The sequence below is a fragment of the Paroedura picta genome, chromosome 5 (assembly GCF_049243985.1).
Source record: "Paroedura picta isolate Pp20150507F chromosome 5, Ppicta_v3.0, whole genome shotgun sequence".
Lineage (NCBI taxonomy): Eukaryota > Metazoa > Chordata > Lepidosauria > Squamata > Gekkonidae > Paroedura > Paroedura picta.
Window position 1 is genome coordinate 55,656,823 of NC_135373.1, and position 13,584 is coordinate 55,670,406.

General features: G+C 42.7%; 1 protein-coding gene across 13 annotated transcripts in view; it reads left to right on the forward strand.

Annotated features, from left to right (window-relative positions):
* The window catches only part of MAGI2 (membrane associated guanylate kinase, WW and PDZ domain containing 2), a 652,499-nt gene extending 646,811 nt beyond the window's left edge, over positions 1-5,688 (forward strand). For 10 of the 13 annotated variants that reach the window (XM_077338042.1, XM_077338038.1, XM_077338036.1 and 7 more), the window contains one exon: positions 2,732-5,688. In XM_077338042.1, coding sequence (XP_077194157.1) covers positions 2,732-3,531 — 800 coding nt within the window. In that variant the 3' untranslated portion in view covers positions 3,532-5,688. The remainder of the gene's footprint in view (positions 1-2,731) is intronic. The other 3 variants (XM_077338044.1, XM_077338048.1, XM_077338045.1) reach the window with 2 other exon arrangements.
* Positions 5,689-13,584: the final 7,896 nt, after the last annotated feature.

The following is a 13,584-nucleotide window of genomic DNA, read 5'->3' on the forward strand; positions in this document are numbered from 1 at the left end:
CTCTCTTCTGCCTGTCAATCAAGCCAGGCAGCCAATCCCCTTTCTCCATGCTTTGAACGGCCTGCGATGCCCGCTAATTTTTTTAATCAGTAGTTCTCTGTTGAAACACCTATGCATCTAATGCATGGATGCATAGTGCTTCTTTACTGCCACCACTTATGGAATCACAAGGCTTGTTTCTTTTAAAAATAAATTTTATTCCTGATTGTGGGGGGAAGCTTAGATAGGCATGCTTTGTGCTACAACTTTTTTTTTTTTGCCTTTGCATGCATGATTGAATGCCTATTCATTGCTCCAGGCAGTTCATTGGGGGACACTTCCCTGCTGCTGCCGCTGCCACCCCCCTCATGTGCACGTACACGCAAAAGCTACCCAGTGAGAGTTCACTGCTGCTGCCTCCCCTCCCCTTCCCTGCATGCACACACCCACACACACATGCACAGAGTTCCCCTGCTGTAGGTGGCATGGGCGCCTGCCTGGGGGCTTTTCTCACTAGTTGACTGTCTCTTGCCTTGGGCTTGCGGCTCCTCGCCATGTTCGCCCAGTTGCCTCTCGGGTCTCTCCCTTCTCTGAGGGAGGGAGGGAGGGAGGGAGGGAGAGAGGGAGAGAGGGGAGAGCTCCTGGCTGTCCCAAGTGATCCGACAGGGAGGCCTCTTCAAAGGAGATAACTCCAGGGGTGGGCAGGACATGAGAAGCACTTTCTCTGAGGAGGCAAGGGGGAAGAGGACAGGAGCTTTAGAGAGGCATGTGTTGTGCGACATTTGAAAAAAATTCTTTCTGCCATTGCCTGCACGCTTGTCCACCTATTAGTTGCTCCAAGATATCAAACATTTTAAAGAAGACGCTCCGGTCCCCAGAATATACAGAACTTTGAGTTCTGTTTGTCTAATGTTTTATAATGTTACAGCCTATGGCCATTTACAATAAATTCAGTTCACTCATTAGGTTCCGTTTGATTCGTCACCCTTTAAAGATGGACAGGCATAAGGTGTACAATTGTCAACCTTTCAGTCAGGAGTAGAATTTGAAACCAAACTGTTGAAATGTGTGTTTTGCAAAGTAGAAGTTCAACTTGTTGAAGATTCTGTATTCAGAGCATAATTTAAAGAATTTAAATGTGTTGCACATGAGCAAAAATGAATAAAACTTGTGAAATTAGTACTGAATTGGCTGGCAAATTATCTCAGAATTATTTTCTTTTGCCCCATTCATAGCCTCTGTTGAAAAATGTGACTTGGTACCTCTTGTGAGGCTAGGAATTTCTTTTTTTTTTCTTCACAAATGTTTCCCAGCCACTCAGAGATTGCATAGAGAACACGGTGAAGTTGTGGAGTCAGTAGATTTAGCTATGAAGCAACATCAGAATTGCAATGCACATTTAAGCACATAATCCCCTGAGAGCTTTCTGATGTGTCCTGAAAGGCACATGTGGGTAGAGATCGACATTCCAGTGGCCTGTGACTCCAGAGCAGTTCTGTTTTGCTAGCTGTTATGGTTTCTTCCTTACAACACAGTGAGGAAAACAGCATAGAATTCAGTTACCATAGCAACAAGGATGCTCCCCCCCCCCCCCAATCACCACAGATACTCTCGTCGTTTTGAATCTTCTTTCTGGAAAAGGTAGCAAAACAGTTTACAAAATTCATCCCCAGTTGAATTACTTTTAGACTTTTCTACACTGACCCACTAATGTCCCACTTTGTCTTGTACCTGTATATAAAAGGAGTCTTGTTCTGAGTTATGATACCTTTAGATGTCCATAAACTAGAGTCTGAGGCTATTTGGGAGGTACTTCAAACCTCCTCCCCCCCCTTTGTGGAACATACTATCATAGAAGAAAAAAGCAAATACAGGCCATGTGGATAATATATTTTCACTTTCAAGGGGAGGAGGGAGAGATAAAAGTTGGGGCCAAGATGGATAGATGTATTTATTAAAATAGGCCAGATTCCTGCCAGAAGTAGGAACCAGGACACACTTTAAGATGTGGCATGCATTCTGGACAATCACCGGCATGATTATTTTTACTCTTTCCAAAAAAGCACCATTCCCCAAAGGATATGTCATGCATTCATCAAGTGCTAGAGTCTATTTGGGATACTCGCACATTTCTACATACAGGTGTGCTTTTCGTTGTTCAAAATGTGTTCTATTTGCTCTGATGGAACAACTGAAAGGCTAGTTAGGACAAATCCGCAGACAAATCCCAAATGTTTAGTGAATCGAGGGTGCGTCTTTCTGAAAATTACAAAGTACATGGAGACCGGAATGAATTTGACCTTATGCTTTAGTCATAAAGCCTTACGTTGAATCCAGCATGATTTTAACCAGGATATAATATGATACTGTTTGTGGCAAAGTTGAGGCTGCAGCTAAGGAGCTGACATTTTAAAGTGGTCATTACTTAGATGCAGTTGACTTTATTTCTCTTATTTCCCTTCCCTCCTCTCTGCATTGAAAATTCCACCTATTTAAAAAAAGAGTCCAGAATTTAATATCTGTCCTGCTATTGGAACAAAGTTTAAAGTCAGCAACACCTTTAAGATCAACAAAGTCTAATTTTGAGTATACTCTTTGGTGTACATATTGGTCTTACAGGTGCCGCTGGACGCAAACTTTCTTCTGCTGCTTCAGACCAACACGGCTACCCACCTGAATCTATGTTCAGCTATTAATAACTGTTTTTTTTTAATATTCTGTGAAATGATTGCATTCCTTTTTGTCACCACAGACGAACCAAACTCCTGGAGTTCCCCCTCTGCCACCTCCCCAGGTCTGCCGGAAGTAACTATTTCCCTCGATGACATTGTCTCACCATTTTCTTCATCACATCTAGTCCAACCCTCTGACCCTTCCCACCAGATGCACCCAGAATCAACATGGGATATCAAGAGGGAACCTGATGTCAGAAAACCAAAGGAGCTTTCAGCAAACAGCCACAAAAAGAAAAGGTTAGGGGAGCAAACAGAGAGGTCTGCAAGCCCCCAAAAGGTAGACAGGTCGAAGCATGAAGAGGCTTCCAGGAAAGGAAGCTCAGAGAACCAGAGTAAGATCAGTGAAAGCAGCAGGCTGACCTTGGAGAATAAGGTAGTGGAAGGGAACACAACAGCAGAGGCTGGAGAACGAGAACCTGGGTATGCTGGAAGCAATGCTGAACCGACTGGGAGAGCCAAGTGGCTGGAAAGCAAAAGAGGAGGCTCTCTCAGCACAAAAGATCACAGTGCCACAGTTGCCACAGAGAAGAAATCAGCTGCAGCTCCTGAACACGTCAAGCTTGATTCGACTGGTGCTACAAAGACGTACAGTAGCAATAGCTGCAGCTCACATGGAAGTGACACGGACCACAGTCAGAAGGAATCCGACAGGAAGCCCAGTGAGTTCCCACGGAAGGGACACCTCCACTCCATTAACACGCGCAGCACCAATACGACAACCCGGAAGGCAACTGTCTCGCCAGGACCGTGGAAGATTCCTGGCTCCAATAAGCTACCTGATGTCCTAAAGTCTAGCACATCAGCCATGAGCAGATAGATCCACGACTGTTGCCCTCAGTTTCGCAGTGATGCAAAACATCCTCCTTTGCTTCTGTTCGACATTTATTTAATTTATTTAACTACCATACACATCCATTGCTGAAAACATTGAGAAACGGAAACAATAATGTGTAATTCCATGACAACCTGCATAGCGTCTAATCAGTCGAAGCAACATGTCGTCACACAGTATTTAAATGTGACCCTCAAGTCCCCAGTTTCATTTTAGAGACTTTGGCAGCTATGGAAGAAACCAAAATAATATGAAGGACAGACAAACCACAAAGATGGTGCAGTGTAGCTTTAGTAGGTTGTTTGTCATTGCATGAAGGACTTGGGGTTTTCATTCAAACTTTATATCAAGAAACTGGAAGAAGTTTTAGCAATCACAAACTGGAACATCGCCTTAAATAAAAACTCCACAGAGCAAAGCTGAAAGAGGAAGAGAATCTTTTATCTGAGTTAAATGTTGTAAATAAAATTGTTCTCAACATATCCAGACAGGGGTTTGACGCATTTGAAATTGTACATCCATGACATGTCTCCACTGTTAACACTTTGGAATGGGCCACCCTCAAGCCGGTAGCAGAAGTCATGACGCAAAGCGAGGAATCCTACTGGATTAGCTGGTGCGATACCATTTCTACTGCCTTTTTGTGTGTGTGTAAACAAACCATGTTTCTGTATGTTGGGGAGAAAGTTAGAGTGGAAGCGTTGTTGCAAATCTAGCTTCAAAAGCAATTTACCACAGGTTTCTCCTGTTCCCACACAAGGAATCCCACAATCCACACCAAGTGTCAGCTACTCATTTTGAGAACTGTAAAGTGGTGCTTCCACTATGAAGAAGGGACAATGCCTGAAAAATTGCAGTCCTTTCACAACAATCTCTCCCTCCTCTGGGCACTATCAAGTGTCTCACTTTAGTCCAATCTTCTTTGGATAAGACTGTATCTTTGAGTTCTCCTTCTCTATCACATTCTAAGAAGTCCAAGATACAGGCCCCTGAAAAACTCTCATGTATTCATCTGGCTCTCTTCTTGCCATATTTCTTTTTATATCTTAACTAGCATTTAGCAGTCAGAACTTAAGTGCCATGAGAATATTTCATTCCACACTGATGAGGTATAGTTTCTCCAATGAGTTCCCTTATTAATTTCCTTGTCCCTGATAAGGTTGCTATTTTCCTAGCCACATCATCCAGAAATAAACCAATTTTTTTTTTAAGAAACAACATCTCAATTATCACCGGTTCAAAATAATAAACTGTTGCAAAAATGCATTTGGGCAACCTCTCATGAGACCTGGAAATAAATTGCTCAGTGACTGGCCCAAATCCAGTAGATGTTGAAGGCCAGTGGAAGTTTTGATTTGGAGAAGCGCGTGAGGAGGTGGTGAAATGTTAGCAGCCATTAAGATCAGGTTTGGTACATGAAGTCCACATCTTGTTAGTCCTCACCAACTATTTATTAGAGAGAGCTATTGGAAGTTTATTTTTCCTCCAGGAGATACGGTGGCCTCCTTCAATAAAAGCTACTTGGAAAAGACTGCAGAAAGGATTTTGCACCTTTGAAATGAAATGCTTATTTTAAGAGGTAGTCCCATTATAATTTTTTAAAGAAAGCACAAAGATATGTAGCTGTTTACAAAATACATTATATATATAGTTTTTAATTAAAAATTATAGATATATCTTTATCCCCTGGCCTAGACATTTGGCATCATTTGCTGTTAATTTATTAAATCTCAAATTTTTGGACACTATCCCCCTATTATAAATAGGTGTCCAATTACGTTATTTCATAGATATAAGGAACAGAAAACAATTGTGATTATGCCTATATAAATTCCAGTTTGCACAGTTCCCAGGGACTCCTTGTGCAGTAATTACTTTCTGCGGCTGTAATTGATAACCTGTGAAGATGGCACATCATCTAAACCCCATTCCAGATAATATTTCTGTGTAGTGTTAGCTGTGAATTTACCTTGTACAGCTCTATTGCTATAAATATAATTCCATGTATTAATAGTCACAGAAAGGCTGTAAGTGAGCAACTATTTTTATGAAACGCACCACTATGGATAAATTAACTTTTACAGAAATCTTGTTTACCTGTATGATATTCTAAACCACTCAAATAAAATATATATCCAAGAATCTTTTTTCCCAACTGTTTATACTGTGTAATCAATTATGAGGGGAGGGTATCGACCAAAAAAATATTGGGTTAATAATATACAGTTGCGGTGAAGGAGGAATGCATAATTTAACTGCAGAAAGAATGTTATTTTTGCCAAAGTACATATATAACAAAAGGCAGGCAGCTAAAACACACCAACTCAGAAAGACTAGGAACAAGCTGCCATCTCATCTGTTCATGTCTCTTCCTCCTGGTCACAACTTGGAGAGTCACACTAGATAGAAAGATAGCTGTGCCAATATCCAGACTGGTCAACTATGGTATGCACTCACCAGGGCCTGAAGGCCTGCAGGAGGGCAGGCAAGGGCAAATGCCCCCTCTGAAACACATCCTGCCCCCCCCCCCAAATTTCCAAGTTTTCATTTTTCTTTTAAGTTTCTAGCCCTTTACAAGGGAAAATACACAAGCAGATTTCTTCCCCAGATTGTCTGGGAAGGAATAGAGGGTGGGAAGCCCAAGACAGATGGAGCTAAACCTCTCCTAACCAAATTCATTTTAATCCACTCTGTTCCATTAACTGTTCTCCCTGGGGACTTTGCTTCTTTTGTGTATGTTTCTCTCCTCTTTATTGCCTGCACTGACAAGTGGACAAAGTGAAATGTATATGCTATTCTGTGACTGTCTTCTGTTTTTGTCTGCGACCTTTAGCTCAAAAGTAGGTGGGGTCATGGGAGGGTGTCAAGGGACAAATGAAGGACCAATTGCACTCTGCCTGAGACCTGTTTTTCCCCAGGTTTTTTTTGGGGGGGGGGTGAAAACTTGAAACATGTGCAATATGTTACCAAATCTAAGCTTATGTTACTGTAACAATATAAAATGTGTTAGTTGCTCTCTTAGTTCGCATATAAAAATGTACTATCTGGCATATTTATAGAAATTAAAAGTATGGCCATGTTACTTTTATATAAGCAAAACTGCAAATATAACCCATATTAAAGAAACAGCTGCAAACTGCTACAGCCTCTGCAACGGTAGCACATATACATTAGTTTTTACAATTTGAGATGGGGGAAGGGGACCACAAACTACATGACTGGGAACAGTCTCTTCAGTCACAATTAGCTGAGCAGCAGCTAACCTTGATGGCAGCGCTCCTTTATAAAATTGAAAAGATCGAACTCTTCTATAGTTCATGCGCACGCCCCGCAAGAAAATTAAATGAGGACAAAATTTGTCACATTTAAAAGTAAACCCTGGAAAATATGTTATCTATGTCTACAGTATACACAGGAATTAGCATTCCCTAATGCAGGTGGTTGTTTTACACAAACATATTCATACCACACATCATTAGTGAATAAATGTTTGTCTTTTAAAAAGCATTTCACTGATTTGAAAGATAAAATATTTTAACAGTTTCCCCCCCCCCCACACACACACACACACACACACAATGCTCCCCCAAATTTCCATTTTCTTCACTTGAAAACTGGAAAAAAAAATCCTCAGGGGAAAACATTAAAGTAGTCTACACAGAGACAGATTTCTGGGTCTTCACACTTTTGGTGTATGCCAAAGCAATGTGAAATAGCTCCTATACCACCATGATAAGGATCTAGGGCAGCCTTTTTCAACTGTTTTACTGTTGAGAAACTCCTGAACATTCTTCAGGCTTTGAGAATCCCCGGAAATGGCTCCATCATTCAGAATATGAATGGGAAACATTGCTCTGGACATGGACACCCAGTGCCTCTCCCCATCCCACCCTTTCCAGTCCCATCATTGGCCATTTTGGGAGGGGGGAGCAGGTCAACACGACCGTATATGGACATATCATCCAATAAATGTTTAACGAATGTAAAAAATATATTAAAATTTAATTAAATTCCACCCAGTCAGGAAACCCTTCCAGGGCCATCAAGAAATCCTGGTTGAGAAAATGTGCTCTAGGGCTTCTTCAGAGCATCATTGCCTTCCTACCACAAAGTGCAACATTGCAAAGAGGTATTAGTTCACGCAATGGTCCTTCCCACATGTGGTTTGCTATTCAAATCTCTTCTGATGTGCTTGAGATGCTAAGTCTTGAAAGTCACTCACTCCAGTGGACCGAGGGCTGCATGGTGTGGAAATCCTTGCCCAGAAGGCAAAGCAGGTAAGTGCTTCAGACAGTGTTACATTGCCTTTGTGGTCACCTGCAGTCTGGTTTCCGTTTGGAAGTAAATCTTCTCTCTCGCACACACACACAGAGGTATGAAAAGGTTTGCTGAGCATATCCATAAGCTTACTTACAAGTAACTCTATTGGAACATTTGGTTAACATAGCAGAGTTTTGCCCAATCTTAGAAGTATGATTCTGAGTGCAGTAAATAAGTCTCCCAAGAAGTATATTGCAGAAAAGGTATTATTCAAGTCGATCCAGTTCAAATGGAGGTTGCAGTCTAATGAAGAGAAAGAAGCCTGTTCTAAAGAGAGGGTAGAACTGCTCTTATCTTCTTGGGGAGTTTACCAATATTGTGAACGAATGTCATTGTAGTAGGAGCAATGCATGGTCTGACAGGGACACACCCATTGTGAGTTAGGAATACTGAGGGAATTTCCACACATTAGTAAAAATAGTGTTATGCCCACGGAATGGCGAAGCACTCATATTATATTGCACCTCCAAGGCCCTCCTCGGCTTTTGCTGTCTCACCTTTGTCTGCCATCTTTTTGCAAGTCTCACCCTCCTCATCTGCTGCTGGAAAAGGCAGAAGAGAGCAACGAGCCTTATGTATGTCGCACTTTGGTCTGCCAATCAATTCAGGCAACGAATCCCCTTTCTCCATATTTTGATGCAGTTTAAAGGTCCCGTGATGCCTGCTAATTTTTCTTTTAATTCATGCTTATGCATGGAATCATAGATGCATAGTGCTTTTTGAACGCCACTCCTTATGGGATCACGAGTCATTTTATAAATTAATATCGTTCCTGATTTTGGGGGAAGAAAACTTTCAAGAGGCACACTTTGTGTCACAAAACTGAATAAAATATTTTTTATTTCTGGCATCACCTACACGTGCCCTTCTGGCATCGCCTACATGCACCCTTCTAGCAGCACTTCAACCCTATCTTTCTGCTGGCCATGGCTTATGGTGACAAGGAAAAGGGGAGAAGGGAAGACCCTTTCCCAACAATTATAGAATCATAGCATTGGAAGAGGCCATACGTGCCATCTAGTATAATCCTACTGGGAGAATGCAGGATCAGCATAAAACATCCATGAATGTATCAGCCCCTGTTTAAAGACTGCCAATCCCCTCCTTTCTCCTGGCCATGCAGCCAAATGAAAGGGAGAAGTGATCCATCCCCTTTCTCTTGGCCATGCAGTCATGATAAAGGGAGAATGGAAGTCTCTTCCTTGACAATCCCAATTAGAGTTGTCAACTCCAGACAGAATTGGGGAAGAGAAGTCCTTTAAAAGGGACTGCACAAAACAGCTCAGAACAGCTGAGCAGAGTTGAGCTAGCTGCTCCACCTTGCTCAGCTGCTTTGGGGGTTTCTGCCAACCACATTTAAAGGGACTGCAGTCCCTTTCAATTGGGTTTGCAGAGCCACAAACCAGTCCAGTTTGTAAATGCTCTTCCTGACTTCATTGGGTTTGGTCCATGGGCAACCATGGACCCTGAACTAAACTGCTTTTTCCCAGTCCGTGTCCATCCCTATGGACTACATCAAGGTATATTATAGCATCTATTTGCTGTATGAATTATCTTGCTCTTGATGCAGTGTTTTTACCTTAGTAATACAATTTTCTACATTGACATATCATTTTTGCTTTGTTTCGAATTCCTGTATTCCTATTTCTATTGCATTGTTTATTAAGTGTCTCATCTGATTGGTTGCATTGACTTACCCTATTTAATCCAGTTTGAGTCTCAGTGAGAAAAGTGAACTATATATAAATAAAATCAAAGGGTCAGGGTATGAGTAGGATTATTTTCTAAGGGAGCATGGTATGATCCCTGAGCTGGCCACAGGGAAGGATTCCTTTTCCATGCAATTTTCCATCTTTACAGCAAATTCCACAGCCCTCCCCTGTAGGTAGCATATATTAACAAAAGAACAATGGTACTCACTTCCCTCTGGGCCTAAATCCCTTATTATTTGTCTCCCGTCAAAAATAATTTGCCCAGCAAGAAGAGTTCTGCAAGAGTATTGTGGAACACTGCCCTGTTTTCTCTGTCATTCTCTTTGCTTTCTTCTGAGTCTGCTACCATACCATTATTACCTCCTTTATTTCATATCGCTCTGTCTCCCTCTGCTTTATGCCATGATTTTACTCTCCTCCCCGGAAGGCTTTATAAATCAGGACTCTTCAGCCCTGCTAATTCTGCCATAGCCAACTGCATAGAGAATTTACCCTTGGATGATTTGTGAATGGATTTATACTTTTTACCTCGGCTCCTTCCTTTTTATATACATAGAATTTACACCTCAACAACCTATGATGGATTTCACACCCTAGTGCTGAGCAGAGGGTCATGACAAATGCCTTTTTGTACCACAGGGGCTATGGCCTGTGAGATACTTTCTGGTGGGCAAAAGGGCTCTGTTGGCTTTGCCACAGCATCATGGTCACAACAAGACATTTTATATTGCCCCATATATGTTCAGTTAGAGTTGCCAACTCCAGGCTTGAAAATTCCTAGAGATTTGGGAGTCTAGCCTGGAGATACATAATTCTGAAGAGGAGAGGATGTTCAATGGACTATAAGCAGCCATTTTCCCAGTGAATCTAATCTCTGTAGTCTAGAGAAGGGGTAGTCAACCTGTGGTCTTCCACATGTTCATGGACTAAAATTCCCATGGGCATTGTAGTCCATGAACATCTGGAGGACCACAGGTTGACTACCCCTAGTCTAGAGATCAGTTGTCATTCCATGAGAACGCCAACCTGCACCTGGAGGATGGTAATAAAGGTAAAGGTAAAGGTTTCCCCTGTGCAAGCACCAAGTCATGTCTGACCCTCGGGGTGACGCCCTCTAGCGTTTTCATGACAGACTCAATACGGGGTGGTTTGCCAGTGCCTTCCCCAGTCATTACCGTTTACCCCCCAGCAAGCTGGGTACTCATTTTACCGACCTCGGAAGGATGGAAGGCTGAGTCAACCTTGAGCCGGCTGCTGGGTTTGAACTCCCAGCCTCATGGGCAAAGTTTTCAGACGGCTGCCTTACCACTCTGTGCCACAAGAGGCTCATATGGAGGATGGTAATACTAGTCCCTAAAAATACCTGTATTATTTGAATAGCATAAAAATAAATATGTCAGAGTTCATTTATTGGTCTCTCCAGCACTGAGATACCTTTTCCACTGAGCAAAGAAAAGTGAATGACATGAAGGGGGAAAAGCAACTTTGGTTAATTTCATCAGAGCATCACAGTCTTGTCCTTGGTTTTCTTTTAGGGTCAAATTAATTTCTGGCAGCAGACCTCCAACAGAGAGATGAAAAATGACAGGGGAGAGGCATGATTTAAAGATGAGAAGCAGCAGACACTAGAAAAGAGTGCTTCAGTCTTTCCCACCACCACCTCTTCTCCACTGGGCTTTCCAAATGTATAGGAAGATCCGCTGGGGCTGTGAGGAAGGGGCAGGGTTAAGCCCTCTTCTCCACCCATGCTCTCTTCCCTCCCAGTTTTAGGTGGTCAGCAGTGACTCTGGTTCCCAGAGCTTGTTCAATGGCAGAATGTTAAGCTCAACTATTCCCTTTGGCTATGAAATTGAATCAGGTGCAGCCTGGAGCCTCAAGTGTGAATGCTATGCATTTAGCCATTTCTAGAGGTCAAACTCTCCTGGAAGGGTTACAAAAAAATCTCCAGCTCTTCCTCATTGATAGAATCTTGATAAACCCTCTCCATTTAAGAAACTGGAACATGTTATATTATGAATCATGTAAGTAAGAACTACATGATTTATACTTTCATTCTGAATTGCCTGTTGAATGAGGCTACCTAGCTGATGCCCCTTTGCAAATAAAGTGGGATGTTTTTTTTTGGGGGGGGTGTTTTTGGATGTTACACAGACAACATTTTAAAATGCGGAGTGCTATTCTAAATATCTACATGTTACTTTAGTTTTTTTGCTACTTGAAATTTTAAGCTTTTGGATTGCCTTCAAGATCAGAGGTGGAAAAAGGCATATGTGAACATCCAGATTTAAAGGAAGTCCTTTGCATCCTGTCTTCAATGCAAGTTGCAACCCATCCAAACTACACCTTGCAGACTTGTCTACATCTGGCCTTGGTTTGCTAAAGAATTCCCAACCTAGCAAGGATACGGCATGCACAAACTTCCTTCTGTGCACAAATATTTCTTATTGGAAGGCTATGATGCTAATCTTATTCCTTTTTAATTATGATTGTATTTTCTTCATTTATTTATATTTTTTTATATTCCACCTTTCTTCCCAATAGGGACCCAAAGAATCAATCTCCTTTCTGCAATTTCATTTGCACAAACACTCTGTCAGGCAGATTAGCCTGAAGGAGGATTTATAAATACCGTGAAAACAGAATTTGGTTAAATTTCTGTTAGAATGTACCAAAACAAATAAATAGTAGTGATCACCGTCATTCTAATAAGAGAACATGTTCTTGTGAACACGTGACAAAGAAAGTCATCCAATGTAGACTTTTGCTGGGTTGTAGTGCCATCTGGTGGTACCGGAAAGAAATTAGAGAAAAAGATCAGATAGGCAACCTAAAAGAGAGGCAGAGTACTCTGTGTACGCTCGAGAAGACTTGTTCCCACAGACGCATCTCGTATGGCTTTTATGCAGCAGAACCCACCTAGAAGATCCAGCCCTGTATATTCCTCTCCTGTAGGGACCAACAAGAACACCTGAACTGCACTTTGAACTAATTTGAACAGAAAACAGAAAACTTTTACTTGGGCGGGGTTTTTATAGCACTTTGGGAGACATGGGTATCCTCCACTAGCAGTTCCTAAACTATTTTCATGTAGAGTTACCAACCTCCAGGTAGTCGCTCGAGATCTTCTGGGATTTCAATTATCTCCACAGATCAGTTCACTTGGATAAAATGGCTATTTTGGAAGGTAGACTCTATGGCATTATACCCCACTGAAGTCCCTCCCTTCTTCAGGTTCCATCTCCAAAATCTCTAGATATTTCCCAACCCAGGGCTGGCAAACCTGTTTGCATATAACACTTCCTTTTCCTTCTTACTGTGTCAGACAGGAAGAGAACAACAGTTGTTTAGTGTTCCATACTGACCTTCATCCAGAACTGTCTTATAAAGCAGCAGTCCACAACCTTCCGGCTGCCACGGACCACTGTGCCAGAGTGGGGGGAGAGGGCGGCCCGGGGCCCCGCACACGCACGACAGCCCCAGTGCAAACGCGCATGCGTTTGCCGCGCTCGTGTTTGCACCCGGTGGGGGCGCAAATGCGCATGCGTGGCAGTCAGCGCATGCGTGTTTGCGTCGCCGCCATGCCAGCGGCCGCGGCTCCCTCTCTCCGCCCCTACGGGCCACCAGCAAATCGGCTGCCAAAGTGGCCAATTAGCTTGCAGCCCGGCAAGCTTCTCTCCCTCCCCCTTCCTGAAACAAGAAGCTTGCCGGGCCGCAAGCTAATCAGCCGCTTTGGCGGCCGATTTGCTCGCGGCCTGGCGAGCTTCTCGCTTCGGGGGGCGGGAAGAGGGAGCCGCGGCCCGGCACTGGGCCTCAGCCCGCAGGTTGGGGACCACTGTTATAAAGGATTAGGGGGCTCTCCACAAATACACACAGGAATATGGCAAAAAAAACAGCATTCTTTTATAAAGAGACATAATAACAATAGTGTCATTGAACAATCATGCATTCAAGAAGACAGGATATCAACCCACAGGGTTGGGTTATTTGAGGACACTGTCCAAAACTT